Raw genomic sequence first — 21,027 nt, forward strand, 5'->3', positions numbered from 1 at the left:
TGTAACTTACCAGACAACATAATCCCTAAAGGCAGCTTGTCCTGATAGCTGTGAAAGAGGAAGAAAAGAGCTGTCTCGAGCCATCACTAGCTTCTCCGCTTTCGGTGTTTATACCTAGTGCAGCCTTGCTTTCTGTGATCTAACCAATGTGCTTAAACCAAAGGCCTTGATGGATTCCCTGTATTTCAAGATGTGCATTTAGGTGCCGAATATCGTGTAGCCAAACCACACCCTTCACCATTACAGCTTGGCACCTCTGCAAATCCAAATGGGTCTAACTCACAAGGCTGGGATATACCACCAAGGATGCCATTACCCATTAGCATAGATGGAATACCCCTCAAGCAACCTTCCAACCAAATCTAGATCCAGGTCTGTAAATCCCAATCATAAATATCAGCTGCTAGAGATATTATTTAGATAAAGGTGTCAAGGGTGCTTGTTACACGATTTCCATCATGTATCATAGTGATAGAGATGTAGCCGTGTTAGTCTGGTGTAGCTGAAACAAAATACAGGACTATGTAGCACTTTAAAGACTAACAAGATGGTTTATTAGATGATGAGCTTTCGTGGGCCAGACCCACTTCCTCAGATCAAATAATGGAAGAAAATAGTCCCATTATTTGATCTGAGGAAGTGGGTCTGGCCCACGAAAGCTCATCATCTAATAAACCATCTTGTTAGTCTTTAAAGTGCTACATAGTCCTGTATTTTGTTTCATCATGTATCAGTGTTTGGTCATCAGCTCAGCATGTCTCAATGCCAGGTGAATGTTGTCTGCACCCAATCTATAGTCATCAGACTGAGCTTACCTGTCTAAATCATTGCAGTTTGGAGCAAACTGAATTGGCCAATGGGCGTAGCTACCCTATTGCTGTCCAATTCCACTTCACCCAGTTGTGCATCTGTTTTATTATCCACAACCAAACATTTGTTCCTGGGATGGAAGATGATTAACTTGGGGGGAGGAGAAGAAATACTGTTGCTAAAGCTCATAAATCAAAGGCAGTGTTGTAGTCATGTCAATTTCAGTTGGCGATATCGCATGACACAGTATTGATCCCAAAATAGTCTAGTCCCCAGCAAAACCTAATGGAGATTGGTCTATGACCAGCTTGTGAGTTCAGTGGGCAATGCTTTAACCAACAGTATAGATCAAGAGAGGAGCCTGCTGTTCCTATCCTGCCAAACCATTGTGCGAAACTGAGAAAAGCAAATAATGACATCAGATTGGATATAAATTAATGCCCACTCCTAAGAAGAGGATTGTCCTTGATGAGGGGGTAGGGAGTTACTGAAAACTTCCTATAAGGCTGGGCTAGTTAGCTGTGAGCATTCAGAGAAGAGAGCTAAACCCTGATGGATGTAAGTCCAAGAGCAGATCGAGCACCCTGGTTCAATGGCTATATCTTGTTTTCCAGAAGACCAGCTGATGTAGTAGCTTCCACAAATTGGAATAAACAATAACAATAGATCTACAAAGTCTTCTGTAAAATAACAAAAACTAACATTGCCAGAGGATTGTAGAGTCATCATGGAAAACCAAATAGGTCTCCACCCTACAGTTCCAAGGGAGACAAGCAACGATATCCCAAACCTAGACTTATGCTCAAGGCAGTGTCTCTTATTCTGTGTGTACTGTGCCTAACACAGGCACAGTGCCCCATTTTTATTGATAAATAGTAATAATAATTAATAAATCACTTATTCAGAGAGAAACAGCTCTTGGAGAGGAGGAACTGAAGAAGAAGCCACGAAGTTGCAACTGCATCATAATATTCAAGTGGAAAGCTTGCTTACCCAAGGGCTGCAAAGTATCCAGAATGAGTCTTTCAGCACTGAGATGTGCATGGGTTGATCCATAAGAGCCCCATAAGAAGGAAGGTCCACCATTGGCCAGTAGGTACAGCAATACCATCAGGAGTCTGTGGTTACTTCTCCAAGCCTGGATTTCAACTCTGGACTGGCTTGATTATCTGGTTCCTCTTGAAATACTTATAATTGAGTAGATTGAGCAGCATTTGGCCTTTTGTGGTTTTGGTCTGTTTTTTATTTTTTTTAATTCATGCCGACCAATTCACACCCTTTGTGCCACACTGTGTCTGAGAGATACACAGTGTTGCCCATTCTCCCAAAGTATTGAGTAAGCTCATTTTGGCCCCCGCTACAGGAATTCTCATCCTATTTGCCTATCCCCCTGCTGAGCAGTTAATCCTGCTCAACATCAGAATCAGTCTTATCCCTAAATTCATATGAGTTTTGCTCCCACATCTACTGTGACTTCCCCTTCAATCCCCATCTCAGTTCTAATCCTCCCCATCATCATAGGTGGTGGTGAAGATAAGGCTAGGGGCTTCCTCTTCTGCTGAGGCCCTGCCTCCCATGGGAGCCAAGCTGCCTCCCTGCCCTCCCCCCCACAGGGAAGTGGGGCAGCATGCTGTGCCCCTCCCTGAGCACAGGGAGGGCAGGTGGCATGTGGACCCAGCCTCTCCAGCCCCGAAGAATTTGGAGGGCAGGCAGCATGTGGCCCCAGCCTCCTCAGCCTCAGAACAGCAGGAGGGAGGCGGGCACATAGCTCCAGCCTCCCTGGCAGGCTCCAGCCAAGCCTTTGATTTAGGCCTCTGGGGTATAATTCCCAGCCACAGACACACTGCCTGTTGCCACTTCCTAGAAATGTGTTCCTATGGTCCAGCTGTCTTGGGGGCCCCATTACCAATATTGACTCCCCAAGACCGCCTAATTACCCAAACACATCTTCCCAAGAAATCCCCTGGATGAGTATTCTGGTCTGTAGTTAACTCTTCCTGGACGTGATAGTTGAAGCAAGAAAGATGGACTTTGCAGAAGCACTTCTAAACTAATTGCTTCTTTACTCTTATACAAGTCTTGAGAGATGCAACTCTACGCAAAATAATAAAGCACCTGTACACTATCCCTCCCTCAGAGGCTACATCTACACTGCAGAGTTTTTGTGTAAAAACAACTGTTTTTGCACAAAAACTTGTGGAGCATACATACTACAAGCCCGTTCTTACGTAAGAAAAAGTACAGTAAAACTTAAGAACACATGGCTGTTCATGCAAGAGTTATTCCTCTTCCGCAAGAGGAATAAGCCTTTTTGCACAAGAACTCTTGAGCAAAAAGGCATGTGTGGACAGGCTACAGGGGTTTTTTGTGCAAGAGAGCGTCCATGCTGCCATGGATGCTTTTGTGCAAAAGCACACCTCTTGCACAAAAGCACATGGCAGTGTGGATGCATTCTTGCACAAGAACTTTTTGCGCAAGAACTCTTGTGCAAAAAGTTCTTGCTCAAGAAGCCTGCAATGTAGACGTAGCCAGAGTGTTTACCATTCTTGAACATTCTTTGGGATTTGTTCACTGTTCCCTTTCTGAACTTGGTTGACTCCATTCAGCTTGGGCTGGTCCAACAATCAAAAGTTCTCTCTATCTCAGAAAGCATATCATTTTGTGTTCCCTGAAGCTCTCAGCATCTACGTTTTTAGGAGCCAGATCTACACCTTTGTTTCTTTGTTCCCTTTCTGTGGACATTCCACTTCTCCAACCCTACTTCCTGCAGACAAGGTGGGAAGCACTTTCCTTAGGCAGCAGCCATATCTTTGTTCTGCTAGGGCAAAGTTATTCAACTGGTGATTATTCTTTAATGACTGTCCCATTCATATGCTCATCCCTTTCCCCTAACAGAATAGCAATGTTGCAGTTAAAGACAACCATAAGGGTATAGACATACAAATATAAAATCAAACTGGAATTAATAAATTCAGATGACAGACTTCCTCAATAGTCACTGTAGCATTTCACATTTACTTTTAACAGGTCTAAGTGGCTATGCGAGTTGCACGGCAGTAAAAATTCAAGCTGTTAGATGTTAAGCCTCTAACGTCTAATTCTATTTAGGAAAATGGTTGTCTGATTTGTCTTTCACTTGTGCAATTATACGCTGGTGTAACTTATTCCTGATTGACACTGGGGTGCTAGGAAAATCAGACCCATAGACCTTTATGGAGAAATCAGTAAGAGATTCTTAGCTCACTAGAGTTTGGGGCTAGAAGGAATTAAGATCATCTAGTCTGCCTTGCTGCATACCAGTGGCCCATAAAATTTGACCCCCTAATTTTTGCATCAAGCTCAGTAACTTATGGTTGAACTAGAGCACATATGGGCTATACTACACTGGCGGGTTCTTGCACCAGAAATACGCAAATGAGGCTAAGCGTGGAATATCGCTGAGCCTCATTTGCATATCTAATGAGCCAACATTTTTGCAGAAGAGGCTCTTGCGCCAGAAGGAACTGTCTACACTGCCCCTTCTTGTGCAAGAAAAACCCTCTTGCGCAATGCCGTTATTCCTGAAAATAATCCGCTTAGCGGCATTGCGCAAGAGGGTTTTTCTTGTGCAAGAAGGGGCAGTGTAGACAGCTCCTTCTGGCGCAAGAGCCTCTTCCGCAAAAATGGCGGCTCAGCGATATTCCACACTTAGCCTCATTTGCATATTTCTGGCTCAAGAACCTGCCAGTGTAGACATAGCCCTAGAATGTGGTTACTCTTGAAATGAATGATATGGTGTAAGTGATTCAGTGTTATTTTTGTGATCTGAAATTTGGAACTTTATTTTTACTTTTAATATGACTTTTGTTTAATCAATGTAATTCTCACTTATCAGCTTCATGATATTTTGTCATCATTTTGTATTTCTTATTGCATGTTTACATGTTGGTTTAATAATAAAATATAACCAATTAAAAACATTGACCTCTCCTGGGCCCAATTTTATAATTACTTTTCAGAATACAACCTGATTTTATTATTCAGAACCGCAATAAGTCCAGGTAGCACTTTTATCATTAGGTTTATTAGATGGCACTTCTAGTGCTGAAACAAGGCTAGCAGATTCTGGGGTAAACTTCACTTCAAGCAATTCTGATGTCCATTGTTCACAAAAGAAAATATATCCCCAGACTTAGTTTTTTGTTGCACTACTCTCTCACAAACTATACATTCTGGCTTTGCTATTTATATCTTACTGCACATTTAAAAACTTCAGCGGGGTAGCTGAGTTAGTCTGTAACAAGAAAAACTTAAAAAACAACAAATAGTCTGGTAGCACTTTAAAGACTAACAAAACATGTAGATGGTATCATAAGGTTTCGTAGGCACAGCCCACTTCTTCAGATGACTGGAGTCCATCACATCTTTTTCATCATTTAAATGGTTGAAATCTTGGTGGCACTATGATAAGTCTCTAAAGGTGAGACTCCTCTGAGATCTATAATGCAAAAGAGTAGTCTAGTATACAATTAACCGATAATCTTAGGCTTATTGGTTAATCTTCTTGACTACTCGCATTTCCCTCCCCCCCCCCCCGTATCAGAGGCAGCAAGGTGGGGGGAAGCAGGAACCAGCGCTCCCTCCCAACACCAGCTCTGCAGTGCCATCTTCCCTCCTCTAATAGAGGCAGCAGTGTGTGTGTGTGTGTGTGTGAGAGAGAGAGAGAGAGGAGAGAGAGAGAGAGAGATTGCCACAAAGCAGTCTCTGCCCATGGTGGGCCGAGGCTCACTGCAGGCAGAGGCTGCTTCGCAGCAGCAACGCCTGTCTGGGGCGCGGGGGGAGGGGAGGTCTGAGCTCCCCGTGGACAGAGGCTGCTCTGCATCCTACGGAGCAGCCTTTGTCCATGGCGAACTTGGGCCCACCGCAGACAGAGGCTGGTCCCTGGCAGCAGCCCCTGTCCATGGGGAGTGGGACTCCCCATGGAGCAACCTCTGTCTGTGGGGAGCTGGGACCCCCCCAGACAGGTGCTGCTGCTGGACCAGCCTCTATCTGTGGCCAGCCTGGCTGCCACGGGCAGAGGCTGCTTCACAGCAGCCTCCACTGCCCTGGCAGCTCCTGTCCATGGGGAGCTCGGAGCCCACATAGACAGGTGTTGCTGCCACCCCGCGCTGCTGCCTCTATCAGAAGCAGCAGTGTGGGGTAGCAGGCAGCCAGCCGGTCTGTGAGGGGAGCTGGTTTTTACAGAAGTAGCAGTGTGGTGTGGCATGTAGCTCCTTGGGAGTGGTGTCAGAGCATACTGGCTGCTGCCCCTCCTCCCCCCCCCCCCAGGGACTACAAAATAGTCAAGTAGCTGATAGGAATTCATGCAGTTACTCAACTCTTCAATTAACAGATATATAATATCCCTAATGCAGAACATAACTTGTATTATGTTCTTCATGCTCATATAGAACCTTCTTAGGCATCAGTGGAATTTCCATTCATTTAGGTCCAGATATAGAACCTCGTAACTAACCTCAGAAGGCAGGGCAAAGACCAGTTGTGCTTATGGGAGGAGAGGAGTATCCCCTCTTGGATCATACTGTGGCTTTGGAGCCTTTCCTCTGAAGACACTCCAGGCCAATAGTGGGAGTATACTCTGAAGGTCTGTTTATCATTCCTTCAGCCCAGCTTTTCTTATGTTGTTTATAGCTATATCCAGTCCCACAATCTCATGCACCAAACCACACCTGCTCTATTGCCCAGGGACCCTCTAGAGCTTCAGAGAAGAGGGCTAGATTTAATCCACAGAGAAAAGATCATTTTGAATCCAAGATCTGCAATGTAGATTTGTGTCAATAAGTCTCAGTTAATTCCTTCCATTTGCCTCTGCACAGTGCAGCCCTCCCAAGTATCCCATATGATCTCCTCTTCATGAACAGTCCCCATTCCATTTAAAGGTCTTTTTAAAAAATCTTTTATAAAATACTTAACTTTTGTAGGTATGACATTAAAAACTATGCTTTGCAACTCTGGATATTTAGACCACATTCTGCATTAAATACAGATGTGCAGGATCTCTGAGATGAGGAAACGGGATGGTCTTACCATTAATTTTTTAGTTAAATGAAAAGTAGAAGCTAGTCTCAGGTTGTATCCTCCTTGTTTAGTTTTTTCTGGTGTACCACCTACGACTTTCAGGGCTATTTTGAATGTTGCCTTCACCTGCATGCCCCTTGTACTGGTAGAATTTTCTTTTTAAAGCATCACTGCTCTGTTGGGGCTGGGGGCAAAGGGTGCAGAAGCCTTTAACACTGATGTGGTTCTGCTGTGGTGTCAATATAGCAACCCTGAACTCATCTATTTAAAGCTTCTATTTATATTTGAGCAGTTTTAAATAGATGAGATCTTGAGGGGAGTGAGCTGCTATGTTCATTAGACTGACCCTTCCATGTAGTTGTGTCAATTTGAATAGCTTCTGTTTCACAGACAGACAGTTGAGTAGCTATATCAATAGCCCTTGAGTGCAAAATCCAATCAGCTTGGGCCAGACTCAAATTCCTGGAAAGGAGAACTAAAGGAGGAAGACCCGGTTTGCAAGCTGTCTGATATTCTAATGTGAAAGATTTTATCCTGTTTTCTCAACACCTTGTTCTATTTCCCAGCCATAAAGGCGCAATGTAGGTGGCTCTCCCATATTAGCTCTCAAATACTTACAAAAGATGGAATCTTGAGGGTATCATATTAATTTTGACTTTTTATTTGCCTGTGATACTAAAGAAAATTAATAATAAAATCAGCGTCCCGTAGGTGTACTGTACAGAATCCTTTACAGTTGTCCTGCAAAGATTTAAGCAGGTGTTGATCTTTACACATGTAAGTAATCTCAGTGACTTCAATGAAACTGCTTACAAATGTAAAGTTAAGCATGTGTGTGTAAACCTTTGCAGGATTTGCAGCTTTAGGCCCCAGGCCATAAAACTGATTCATACAGATGGTCTCTTTTACTCATACATGAAGCCTAGTTGGAGTGTGTTTCATCATATTCCCTAATTTAACCTCCAATGCATATGTTATTTTATAAAGATCAGTTGGATAATTCAAATTCAAACTCTTAGCAAACCAATATTTAAAGTAATAATTTACTCAATAATATTCACCTTGTGATATGGTTACTTCTTTTTCAACAAAGTAACATGATGATATTCACTGGCAAATATTTTAAATAGTGATGCGGAGTAAAAATATTTTAAAATGAGTAAATAAATACTACTTTTGAGGTGTGATGGAGGCATTAAGAATACACATCTGAGTTGTACATTATAAGTGAATGCATCTGCATCAGGTTATGCCATCTTATATGTTCAACAAACAGTTTCTATGCCACTGTTTAGCTAGCGTGTGTACATATAGTTACAGGGGCATTCTTGTGTAGGAAAACAACTTTATAAACACAATATCAACCTTCTCTTAACTAGTAAAATGCAAGAAGTAAAAGATCCCTCAATGACTCCATTGTGTTCTCTGTCCCTTTCTTATAAAAGTGGGGAGGCAGAAAGCCCCTAGCTGTGGCTCTCTAGATCTGCAGAAACTGTATTTTAAGTATATTGTGACTGAAGTCTCAGCCCCATTTTATGGTTTTCCCAATTAGGATTTGCTGCCTGACGTCATGTCTGCCCGAGATTGGCTGTTCAGCTCTGACACTCAGGGCAGCTACATATTCCCTCTCGCGCACAGAGAAACTTTAAAAAGAGTCTTTGAGCCCTATCTGGCTTAAAGAATATTTCTTACACACCGAGAGACCACTGGCAGCTCTAGCAACCTAAACATCTGCTCTTTATTGAGAACTCCCCTTCCATTGCTGTTGTTCCTCCCCCTTTGCTGCTGCTCGGATCTTGCCCAGACCTTCCTCTCCTCTAACAATGTTTTCCTGCTCCACGAGACAACTTGTTTACTGAAATTTCCTAACTTTTTTGGGTGTGAAGGGGGGGAACTTATTCTTTTAGGAAAAGGAAAAGGCGAGTGGAAGCGGCAGCACCCCGGGGGCGGTGCGGCTTGCTCTCTCAGGCAAAGTGAGTTGCACACACACACAAACTTGGGAGGAGAGGAAATCCTTGCATCGGGAGCTGTGTGGAGTTTGCTGGCTGCAGGGGCTTTTGCTATGGAAATGGCTTGGATCAGGTGGGGCTTGTTGCTTTGTGCATGTGTATTTTTGTCACCAGTGCTCGATGCCGCTGAAAAGAGCAGGCTGAGGAGAATCACATACGTCCTGCACCCCGGCCAGGCTGGCGCCTCCAGCAGCCGGCTGCAGAGCTCGGCTCCTCTCGGGAGGCAGCAACAACACACTTTTAACGTCGAGCTCAATGCCCAGTACAGCAGCAGCAGTACCAGCGCCCTAGAGCGGACTCGCAGGATGAGCAAAGCGGGAAGTCCCAGCATGCAGCTCCGCTTGGGCTCCAGCGTGCAGCTCCAGCACAAGCCCGGTGGCCCCGCAGCCCCCTTCGCCAAACCAACCCGGCTGCTTCAGCGCGCCAAGCTGCAACAACAGGAGACCCGCAGCAACAGCAGCCGCGCCAGCCCGCAGGGTCACCCGAAGCACCCGCTGCAGGGGTAAGGCGAGCTCCCCTCCCCTCCGGGCCACCTCTCGCTCTAGAAGCCTGGGAGGGGTCCCGTCGCGGGCTGCGCCGTTAAGGAAGTTGCAGTGCAAACGCGTGCCGCGGACCTCCCACCCGCCGTGCCAGAGGGGCGGGCAGGGGCTTTTGCCATCGCTCGCGGGGGGCGATCCCGTTGCTCAGCACCAAGAACCTGCGCCCCCACTCGCGAGCAAGGTGCCCGCTGTAGAGGGGTCGCTGGGAGCGGGGCATTGATTTATCCCTGTTGAGGTGGGGCTGGTGGCGGGGACACTGGGAGACTCCCGAAGTCCTTTCGTGCCACGAGTCCCACAACATCCTCTGGGCCAGCGCTGCTGCAGCGGCTCGGGAAAACTCTGCCCGGTAAAGCGCTGCTGGGCTTTGTCTTCTCGCCCGCACCTGAGTGTGGTGGGGCTGGCGTCGGTCCCTGAAGGATCTTTATGTTTAGGGGGTGTTCTCCTTGTACCGTGGGATGTGCGCGCGTGTCCGTGTGAGCGGGGAGGGTTGTTTGGGGGAAAGCCTCAAGCAATGCCACCACCTCCGAAACCGGGAATCTCTCTCACATGCCTCTGCAGCTGGGCGGGGGCGGTGCTTCAAGTCATGTGCAAGGAGAGAGCTTGTGGTGGCCCCAGCAATATCCAACCCCATTCCCTATGAGAGGGTAGGAGAGACCCCATTAGCGGCGGTATTGAAAACAGCCAACTTCTGGGATGAGGTAGAGCTATTGTATCTTTCACATCAGGGGGCTTTAAACTCTGTTTCCTGCCAACCCCTGACAAACATTATACTAGGCAGCAGCAGGAGTTTGGTGAGCGCTGGTTGTCAGGCTCTTTTAGTTATTCCCGCCTTTTCTGCTCCCCCTCTCCCGACGCGTCCAGCTCAGAGCCCGGTGGAATTACAGCCCTACACCTGGGCACGGGTACCCCAGCCAGGTCCGTGTTGGATTGTGTCCTTTTCTTTATTGCAGGGTGAATGTCTGTGGAGGGCAGTGCTGTCAAGGCTGGAGCAAAGCTCCTGGCTTCCAGAGGTGCACAAAACGTAAGTAACTCCTGGGGTAACTGGGGTTTCTGGCTAGCTGGGAGGGGAGTGGATAGTCCAAGATGTAGCTGCAGGCTATTAACCCCAGACAATCATTCATCAGCAGGAAATACTCTGTGCTAAACGGTGAGGGTGTGCAGGGAAATCCAAGGCCTATGGATTATTTTTATTAGACAGATACTAGAAAGCTCATTAAACTGATGTATATTGTTTAGCTAGTCCATTTGCTTCTCTCTCAAAGTTTTATTTGGGTTTTAAATGTTTATACACTTGTGAGAAGGTAGCAATACTGTAATCTTGACCTTGGGTTTTCATTCCATTCTAAAGCCCTGTTTCTTGGCCCTCACAACTTTCTTAAAGAATGAGCTTGTTTCAAGTTGATTCTGTCCAGAAATGAATTTTTTTGAGATGTGAGTTGGGGACTGGACGCACATCATTCAGATGTGTCAGTTTAGTTTCATCAGAGTGTGATGAAATACCCTTTGCTGTTCATGTGTTGTGACATTTAAGAGAGGAGGGGACTTGGGACCTGAATAGGGTGGAGAAGTCCCCAAACATGCAGAAGTGGGAAGTAATGATTCTGCAGCATACACCCTCCTGGCTCCAGAGACCCATGTGAGAACCACAGGGTCAAGCTCTGCAGAGGAGTGGTGGAGTACACTGGGGGAAGGGTGGGGTTTGAGAATGGCTGTGTGGTCTAAGGCATTCTCCCTTGCATATCTGCAGGAAAAAATTGCATAACATAATTGTCTGGTTCACCATTATTATCTCTTGCTGAGGGGGGCAGAATTCAGTGGTGGCAGCAAACTTCTAAGCAGATGTATTGTTACAATGGGTCTTGGGAAGAATTGGGAGCTACTGCAAGGATTCAGTCTCCCCTGGTGGATGGCCTGGTTTCTGGCAGGTAGCCAGAAAATAAGACAGACAGACAACGTGGAGAGCCTAAATCCTTGCAGTAGCTTCCAATTCAGTGGAAAGGAAATTGAGAAGGGAAATTGTGTACTTTGTGTGTTTTATTTAACTACACATTCTATTATATTTTTTAAATTCTTAGTACATTTCTTCATAGAGGTCAAAGGTATATGACATTAGCCAATTTAGCAATCAGCAGTTTTTTGTTTGTTTTTGGTTTCCTATTTGGGATTTTCCAACATAGCAGGCAATATGGCTTTCTGACCTCAGTGAGGTCATATACCTTTGACCTGTATGAAGAAATCTATTAAGAATTTTAAAAAATATATAATAGAATGTGTAATTAAAGAAAACATGCAAAGTACACGGTTTCCCTTTCCACTGAATGCAATCTTTCGGACATATCCTCCAAAATGTGTCAGCCTTGTCAACAATTGCATGTTTAAATAAACATTTTAAGTAATAGATTGAATGCTTGATTAAAATATTTCTGTTTCCTTACATATATATGCAGTGTGATTAATTACAGGACTTGAAAAACATACCTGATAACAAGCCATGAGTAAAAATATCCACATCACCAAGCTAGTGCAATTAAAAGTCACAAAACATGTGTTCACTGTGTGCACTGTATTTAATTGCAACATGTTGACAGTCAAATATCTTCAATACATTAAAAAATTACTACCTCATATTTTCATTTGTATATTTCTTTTCTCATCCTGGCTTCATTCCATTCTTCTCTCTTAATTCCATCAACCAACAGTGTCCCTCTTTTTGAGCAATTTCCACTTTCTGTATTCCTAACTATTTAAAATAATAAATTGTGTTCTGTTTTCTCGCTTATAATTTCTGCTTATTTCACGTTTCCAAATCAGCCATTGGTTCTTTTTCTTCTATCTTCCTTGTTACTCTTTCCTAACTTCCAAGCTTTTCATAAAAGTCGCAGTCGTGATCAGAACCATGTGGGGGCAGATTCCTGTACTCATGTGACATTTCACTGAAGTCAGTTGTTCTCTGTAGTTGAGCAGGGGTTTACATGACTGCAATTGTAGGATTGGGATCTAATTTTGCCAGAAAAGAAACCCATCCTCACTGAAGCACTGAGCCCACTTTTGGTTGCCATAACATTATTAACAATCAGTTTTTCCCCTTTTCCTACCCACCTACCTTCTCACTTGCACCCATTCACATACAGTCTCATATCTTTCCACCCACCGTGTTACACATTTGGCTTGAAAAAATTGCCAGACACCTAACACACAGAAGATCAATAGGGAGAACATTCCCTTTCTCTCTGATCCTTCCCCCTTACTTTAGTCTCTGATTTTTGTTCCCCCACACCAGTGAATATCTTCAGGATTTGGGCAGATCTAAAGGCTAAAGCTGACCTAAGTTGTGCAACTCCAACTATGTGAATTGTGTAGCTGGAGATGACGTACCATATATTGACTTATTATGGGGTCTATGCCACACTGGATTGATGGGAGAAACTCTCCAGTTGACTTAGCTTAAGCTTCTTGATCCAGTGGAGTACTGAAATCGGAGGGAACTTGTCTGACAGTTGAGTTAGTGGGTCTCTTCTGCTATTCAGTTTCCCAAGATGTAGTACAGTGACATTGACCTGGGTCTTCTGAGTTTGGCTTGGTACACTTAAAAGTTGGGTTGACAGAGCTATGTTGGTCAGGAGTATGAAAAAAACCTGCAGTTCTGACCCTCATAGCTGTGCTGACCTAACCCCCAGTGTATATGCATCTGTGTCAATGGAAGAATACTGCGTGAATGTTTGGGGAGTGGTGTTCCTACACTTAAGGAAAAAGCCCTTCTTATGAGACAGACTGAGGCCTGTCTCTGCTGTCAGTGGATCCATGCTGCAGTAATTGAGCCACCTGAGGTAAATTTAGAGATTTTAGTTATTCATGTAACTGGAATTGCGTAACTTAGGTTGACTTTAGTCCATAGTGTAGACCTGCCCTCAGTCTTTACTGTGGTGTTACGCAGGCATAAATATGGTGACATAGCTAAGCTGGTATAGTCGCCATGGTGTAGGCATTGCCTAAATAGTGTTCACTTGGTTGGAACTTGGCAAAGCTATGGATAGCACCGCAGGTGCTGGAGATGCGTGCCAGAAGACTCAGGTTGATAGTACAGGCAGTCCCCGGGTTACATGGATCCGACTTACATCGGATCCCTACTTACAAACGGGGTGAGGCAACTCCACACTAGCTGCTTCCCCTCAGCAGACCAGGGAGACGCGAAGCTAGCGCTCCCCTCCAGCAGACCAGGGAGACGTGGAGCGGCTTTTCTCAGCAGACACCTCAGCTTGAGAATAAAGGACTGAGGGAAGTGAGGTGTGGGAGAATAAAACTGAGCTCTGGAGAAATGTTTGGCTAGAGTTTCCCCTACAATATGTACCAGTTCCGACTTACATACAAATTCAACTTAAGAACAAACCTACAGTCCCTATCTTGTACGTAACCCGGGGACTGCCTGTACTATGTTAGCTTAGTTTTGGTAGATTAGCTTCATATCCATAAGATCCAGAAAAGAAAGCATGGATTTTGCAGAACTCAGTGTTTTTCGCATATAATTACGACTCCCCCAAGTTAGCAGGTTTTTTGAGCCCCAATCAATTTTTGTTCCCTACTGGAATGGCTGTATTTGGTAGGAGACACCTTCCCACACACAGAGGCCTCTGCAGAGGAGGTTGGGTCTGTAATACGTCCTGTTCCAGGAGGTGGCAGTCTCTAAAGGATACCCTGCTTCTAACAGCAACAGCTGCTGTGCTCCACACAACTGTTTCATTTGCAGTACTTGATATCCTCTTTCCCCAAACAGTGGCACTCGAGCTATTTATGTGCAGTCTTAGGAAAATATCACATACAAAATACATGTCATGGACTGAGGGGGTTTTTCTAGTTCTGTTTTTTATAAGCTCTATAGTTGAGAGCTACACTGCTTGCTACTATAACCACCACCTGGCAGATTAGAACCTGGAACCTCTGGAGCTTAGTGTAGGAGCTACTACAATTTGAACTGTAAATCCAGCTGGCTCTTAACTCAGGCTGTAGAGGTCCCTTGTTTTTATCTCTCGCTGTAGTGGTCTAAGTGCCATTACATGGGACAGTGAACCACACTAGGGCTATGTCTACACTGTTTGTTTTTTGCGGAAGAGGAAATGCAAATGAAGCACTCATTAGCAAAGCTCACGCTCTCATTTGCATATTCTCTTCTGATCCTTTTTCCGGAAGAGGTTTTTGTGGGAAAAAAAGCCCGCAGTACAGATGGGGCCAATTTTTCTTAAAAAAAAACAAAAACGCAACTTTTGCGCAAGATCCCTGATTCCTCAAAAAATGAGATTTACAGGATCTTGCACAAAAGAGTTTTTTTCCGAAAAATGGCCCAGTATACACTGCGGTTTTTTTTTTTCACAAAAACCTCTTCCGGAAAAAGGATTGGAAGAAAATATGCAAATGAGACCGTGAGATTTGCTAATGAGTGCTTCGTTTGCATTTCCTCTTCTGCAAAAAACAAACAGTGTAGGCATAGCCTGGGTTACATTACATTTACAAGTTTCACCACCTCTGTTGAGCTTCTTGATCTTACAATTTGTTCCTGCTTCAGAGGGTGAGTTTATGCATTCCTGTAAGTAACAAAACTGTGTTGCAGTTCAATGCCTGTGAGTAAATGTACACCATGTCCAACTTAAATACATGATATTCTCCTAGAATACTTTTTTTGGTGTTAAAACTTTATTTTAAAATAAATCGTTTTCAGACTTAGCAAGACTCTGCTGCTCAGCAATCACATGTTTATTGTGACGTATGAAATTGTAAAGATCCACTTCAAAAGAAAACAGTATCTGTGTTCAGAGCTATTTGACAATGGGAAAATAACTTCAGACCAGCTGAGATTTTGCTCAATTCACCCGTAGATACAGATCACGCATGGAAAAATTGAGCACAAACAAATATTTTGGAAAGTTGTGAGCATGTGAAATGGGCTTAGCTGTAGTGTTTGTAACAAGTAAAAGTGCAATAATAAGGCATTATCAAATTTTTAAATGTCAACTTTGTTTTTGTAATTCATTTAATAGCAACACTTAGTACTGTATTTGTTGCATTTTCAAATCATTATGCAGAGACACTAGGGATGTGAATGACTATCTGATAAGCAAAAACTTATAGCATAGTCGACACACTAGTCGACTAGTTGCTCCTCTTTGCTGCCTCTATCAGAAAGAGGCAGCAAGAGGGTGGGGAATAGGAGGAGGTGCTTCAAAGTGGCAGTGCCATATGGAGCCCAGGGCTGGATGGAGTCCCCTGCTGGCCCCGGGCTCTGTGCGGCACTGCCGCTTTGAAATGCCGTATGGAACCTGACACGGGACTCCCCATGGCATTTCAAAGTGGCAGCGCCACATGGAGCCCGGGGTCAGTTGTCTCATGAAGCCCTAGGGCTGTTGATATACTTCAAAGGTAGAGGTGCCCTTATCGACTAATTGAATAGTCAATGCAAATTGCATTGACTATTTGATTAGCCTATTCATCTAAATTTAATATCCCTAAAACACATAATAATTTTATTAATTCTCCAACATTCCTTTGAGGCAGTTAGAAAAGCATCTGTCTTGTTTACATGTAGGAAAATGAAGACAGTGAGAGAGGTTAAATGTGGCCTTGGGCAAGTCACAACAACTGATTGGCAGAGCTGAAATTGGAATTAGGAGTTCCTGGCTCCTACCCTAATGCTCATTCCATTGGGTCATGTTATTTTTCAACTATGCTATTTAGTAGTGACTAGCAACTTGCTGTCTGTTGGGGACAAAGAAATGTTGTAAAGTTTCCCCTTTCTTTTGTTTTGTTTATGATTACAAAGAGTTTTTTTTTCTTGGCAAATTCCAAAGATTACTCCCTGCTGTTTACAGTACTTGGAATCCCTCAAACAGTGCATGAGAGCACTTTATAATTATAGCAGTAATGGATGGACAGAAGAGCCTTTACAAATATGTTATAAACAGCACACTGATATGGAGTGTTAATTTGAGCTGTTCCTTAATGTGTCCAGTGTAATTGTTGCATATCCTAATAAAAATACTGGTGCCTTGAGGAATTCTAGAGTCCATTAATGGAGTGGGACTAATGAATGCTGGGGGGCAAGTGGGGACAGAGTTGTTGGGTTGTAGTTGGGAAAAGAAAACACCAACATGTTCTTGCCAAGAAGTAGGGAAGGATTCCTGTGAGGTTAGGTGGATGAATAATCTCTCATTAAACTTTTCCATTTTACCATTAGCTCTATGTTTTCTTCTCTCAGAACTAATTTACAAGTTGGTTCTTTTAAATCTGTTCTTTGGTTTTTCTTTTAAGCACTTCCCTTTCGGTTATTCAAATTGGATAATTTGTTTCTACCTTAGCTAACATATTTTTGGATAAAAGGTTTTTTTTTCCATTTTAGACAGAAAAATGGTCCTTAATTGCAGTATTATTATTACATGTTTATTTACAGTAGTGCCCATTATGTGCTTTCACATATTTATCAGTCCATGGAGAGAGAAAGGAACCTGGTTCCAGTATTTACTTTCTGCTAGAATGCCTTTTTGACCTGCCTGCCATTTTCATTAGTCAGTCCCATGGTTGTGGGGATGAGAGAATTATAAGTTCTCCCATCAGTAGAAACATGATAACTGACTCTGTCATTGTTCTTTCTATGGGGAAACAGACTGCCCACAACTCCTATGAGGTGAGACTTTCTTCCCCATTGTCTTTGTGCCCCAGATCTGGCTTTACCTGTTAAACTCTAAATTATATTTTTCTATCTATATTTTGAGGGATCAAGCAGTTTGCCCTCCTTCCATTGCAAATCAGATGCTACGTTGTGCTGTGAACTACACTCACTACAGCAATGTGGGGGTGATCAATAGCATATTCAAATCAAATTTCTCAGACTTTACAGAGCATGCACCCTCTTCTGTAATAGCTTTTTCGGAAGAGATGTTATTCCTTGTGGAATGAGGTTTACCAATGTTGGAAAAAGCCCTCTGTTATTTCGATTTTCTTTTGAAATAACGCAATTGCTATGTGGACGCTAGTATTGTTTTTCCAGAAGATGCACCCTCTGAGTCCAGTGTTTTCTCTGTGGGACTTCTTGGCTGTTGGCTTTAAATGTTATGCATTGTGCAATTCAGAAAGCACTCTTGGGTGCAAATCCCCTAAACATGAACATTTTGAACAGAATGTGTGATTGCTGTGACACATTCCATCCAGGCAAGTAAGGGGTTGTGTCACCACCTATTCTGCAATCTTGGGTGCCTTCACTGCTGTGGGTCACAGCTCTCATGCTAACACCCTGGCTTCTGTTGCCCAGTTATGTTTTGCGGAATGATCCTAGCGCCCTCGTAGATGGTTACGTTCTCTCCTGTCTGAAAGAAAATGTGTTTCTTTCTGTGTTTGGTCACATAATTCACAGCATAATAGCAGGGAGTATTCATAATTCCTCATGGTGTTCATGCACATATTTCACAATGATTTTAATCACTGATGTGTCCCCACTGGTGATAGTTGAATTGTTACCTCTCCTCCTTGTTAGCTTGAGGGTTTTGTTTACTTTATATGTAATGTATCTTAATTGCCTCTGCCTGACATCCAGTCTGGCCAGACAAGCAGATATGTATTCCTTTGTCTAAGGTAGGGTGATGCTTACTGGTTTTGGTTAACCAGTAACTGGTGTGGCCTGGTTTAGCTCCCTGCCTGTCGCAGGCAAAGGACTGCTCCAGCCCTGCAAGGGGCCTGCTGCAGATAGGGGCTGCTCTAGTCCAGAGAAGCCCCTGTCCATGGCGGGCCCTGGTGCTTCTCAGGCAGAAGACAGAATGGCCTTTGTCCTGTGCCCACCGTGGAGAAGGGCAGCATTGGCAGGTGCTGGGAGTCAGGAGCTGGAAGTAGCCCCAAGCCCTGCGAGGGCTAGAGCAGTCCCCAGCCTGAATCATGCTTAGTTGGTTAACCAGTTAACTGGTTAAATGTTAGGTTAACCCAACGTTTAACCGATTAAATGGGATTTTACATACCTAGACTCTAAATCAGACTGTTTATGCAGTGCTTGCCAAACACATTTTAAGAACATAATTTTAGCACACTCTTTGTTCGCACACCTTACATATTAATAATCAGTGAGTTGTTAGTTTTTGAATAATATCTTGCATGCCACCTTTTTAGGTGTATATCGTAACTGTGTTAGATGTGGTATGTTTGACTTGATCAGTTGCTGACAGAGTAGTGAATACTAGTGGGTCTCTGTGTCACAATTGCACATTAAATAAGCAATAACAAGAATATAATCTGGAGGAGGTATAGAGTGCAGAAAGAATTGCATAAGTATTTTCTAGCTGAGGTAGATTGATTTCATAGGAAAATCTTCCTGATGTTTTGCTCTTGACTTATACCTAGAAACAAGTACCCCTCTCCTGATAAAGTGTCCCTTTCTCATGGACATCATTCCACCCTGCACTTTAATTACATACACTCAGGACGATAAAATTCCTTCTTTAGCAAGCTAGGGTGCTTATTTAAGTAAGGAGACAGAAATATTTTTCCGCATATGTGTGATAGTAATCCACAATAGATTAAAAAATGTGAATAGTCACTTCTTGATAAAAGTGAAGTCGCTTCCTCTGTCCTTTCTAGCAGGAACAGAGCCAAATATATTTTCTGTTATCTCTAGGTGCTATGTTAGGTTGGGATCTTCAAAGATCCTGACTGTGAGACACTGACGTCCAATTTAAATTCAGTTGTATTTGGGCACGTCACTCCTTTATGTTCCTGTGAAAATAACTCAATGGCTTTAATGGTTTATTTTCTCTCATCGAATGGAATGGAAAATTCTTCAGTACTTTTTTGGATACTTATTTCAAATACTGTTTCACAGTTGAGTCTTAAGTATTGGTTTAATTTGTACTCTGTTCAAACTCTCAATTCAGAATTTAAATATTTTAGCTATAAAGTGTACCTTTATAGATTTTTATTTAACTCAACATCTGTTTCTTCCAAAATACTTTGTAGCAAAGTGAGCAAGCACTATGGTGAGAAGGACTAAAATGGTGTGTAAGTGTTGGTGCTCTAAAAACTCTATGCCATAATCCTTCTGTAATTATTGGGGTTATTCTGTTTCCCTATATTCTAGGGTGCAAGTAACATGTTGAGTGTACTGTGACTCAGAGGCAAGCACTGTAGGTGCTTAAACAGCCTGTAGGGACTAATCCTGGTGAGTCCTTGTAGCCACTCAGACATATGGCTAAATGAAAAGCAGGAAAAGGTTGCAAATACCCTGGATTTGGAAGCTTTTAAAGAGTTAGAGTTCAGAGTGAGCTATAGCAGCTCCTATTTGAGTCCCTGGGCTGGTTTAATTGAGTTGGGGATCTTCAGGCATAGTGCCTGGGGAGTCTTCTTCAGTCCAGTCTCTGTCCAGGCAAGTAGGCACTTGCGGGAATCCATGCCAGGTTCAATTAATGTCTCTCACTGGGGCCACATTACACTATTTCCCTGTCCAGCTGCTACTGCTCCCATGTAAGTCCCATGCAGACCTATGATGTCACATCCTGTTTTGAGTGTGGCTCTGTTCACAGATTATGGGGCTTCTCTCCAGCTCCCTGCTGCTCACTCCCTAAAGATCCCAGGCACGTCATGGTTCAGGACTTTCTCCCTTACATGGCCAGGGAAAGGAGAAAGGGCTGATAGGAAATGTAATCCTTGCTTAGCCAGGAGTATGGGGATGTTCAGTGGGGAGGAGGCTGATGGGAGTGTAAGTTCCCTGCTTTGCAGATCCATCACGCTTTGAACTCAAAGCAACATTGATGACTTCAATGCTCTGGCCTCTTTGCCTTTTTTGAGTATTAGGCACCTGTTAGGAGGATGCACAGGGAGAGGACATTTGTATGGAGAGGTCACCGTATTTGAAAACAAAAGAAGGAAATACAGCATCTGAAATTTTAATTTAATTTTTGCTTTCACTTTCAAAACTCATATTTTATATCACGATGCACTTAAAACGTTTTTTCAAATGATGTAGGATGTAACTGGTCTCATAAAGTGTATTTTTGCTAAAATGAAATTTTTGGTGCCTCTAGTTTAGTCTGCCTTTAATTGCTGCTATGTTTTGGCATTTTAAGAGTATTCCATAAAGTTGCATAGAGAAGAATCTTGGAGTATGTCATATAGTCTTTATTCTAGCCACACACTTCTTTTTTTATGGGAGCAAAAATTAAGAATACATAGTGAGGGCATTGTTTTCATCACATTCCTAGAGGTCATGTATACACAATTGTAGAAGTCAATATAAGAATGTATCAGATGTTTTGAAATGGACCAGTTAAGAATTCTAACAACGTTGAACACTTTTATTAGATGTGTAGTTAGGAAAAGAATTCCTTTTGGCCTGAGAGATATGATAAGAACAAAGTCCATGTGCAGAAAGATTAGAGTTGGTCATAATATTTCCTCTACAAAGATTAAGAGGATCATATAACTTTTCTAAAGAATAGAGCATTGTGTGCTTTTTCTGAATTGAAAAAAATCTGAATGAAAAAATGGATAGAACTATCAGTAAGATGACTGTTACAGTTCTTCAGTCAAGTAATTCTCACAGTTTTGATGATTTTCTAGTCTTACTAGTTATCATTCTTGCAGAAATAAAT

At 43.2% G+C, this 21,027-nt stretch overlaps 1 protein-coding gene across 7 annotated transcripts in view; it reads left to right on the forward strand.

Annotated features, from left to right (window-relative positions):
• The first annotated feature begins 8,481 nt into the window (after positions 1-8,481).
• The window catches only part of LTBP1 (latent transforming growth factor beta binding protein 1), a 328,168-nt gene continuing 315,622 nt past the window's right edge, over positions 8,482-21,027 (forward strand). For 5 of the 7 annotated variants that reach the window (XM_075924972.2, XM_075924973.2, XM_075924974.2 and 2 more), the window contains exons 1-2: positions 8,482-9,378; positions 10,366-10,436. In XM_075924972.2, coding sequence (XP_075781087.2) covers positions 8,930-9,378; positions 10,366-10,436 — 520 coding nt within the window. In that variant the 5' untranslated portion in view covers positions 8,482-8,929. Of the gene's footprint in view, positions 9,379-10,065; positions 10,114-10,365; positions 10,437-21,027 lie in introns of those variants that run through there. The other 2 variants (XM_075924976.2, XM_075924978.2) reach the window with 2 other exon arrangements.

This window comes from Pelodiscus sinensis, chromosome 3 (assembly GCF_052426305.1).
Source record: "Pelodiscus sinensis isolate ZL-2025 chromosome 3, ASM5242630v1, whole genome shotgun sequence".
NCBI classification, from domain to species: Eukaryota; Metazoa; Chordata; order Testudines; family Trionychidae; genus Pelodiscus; species Pelodiscus sinensis.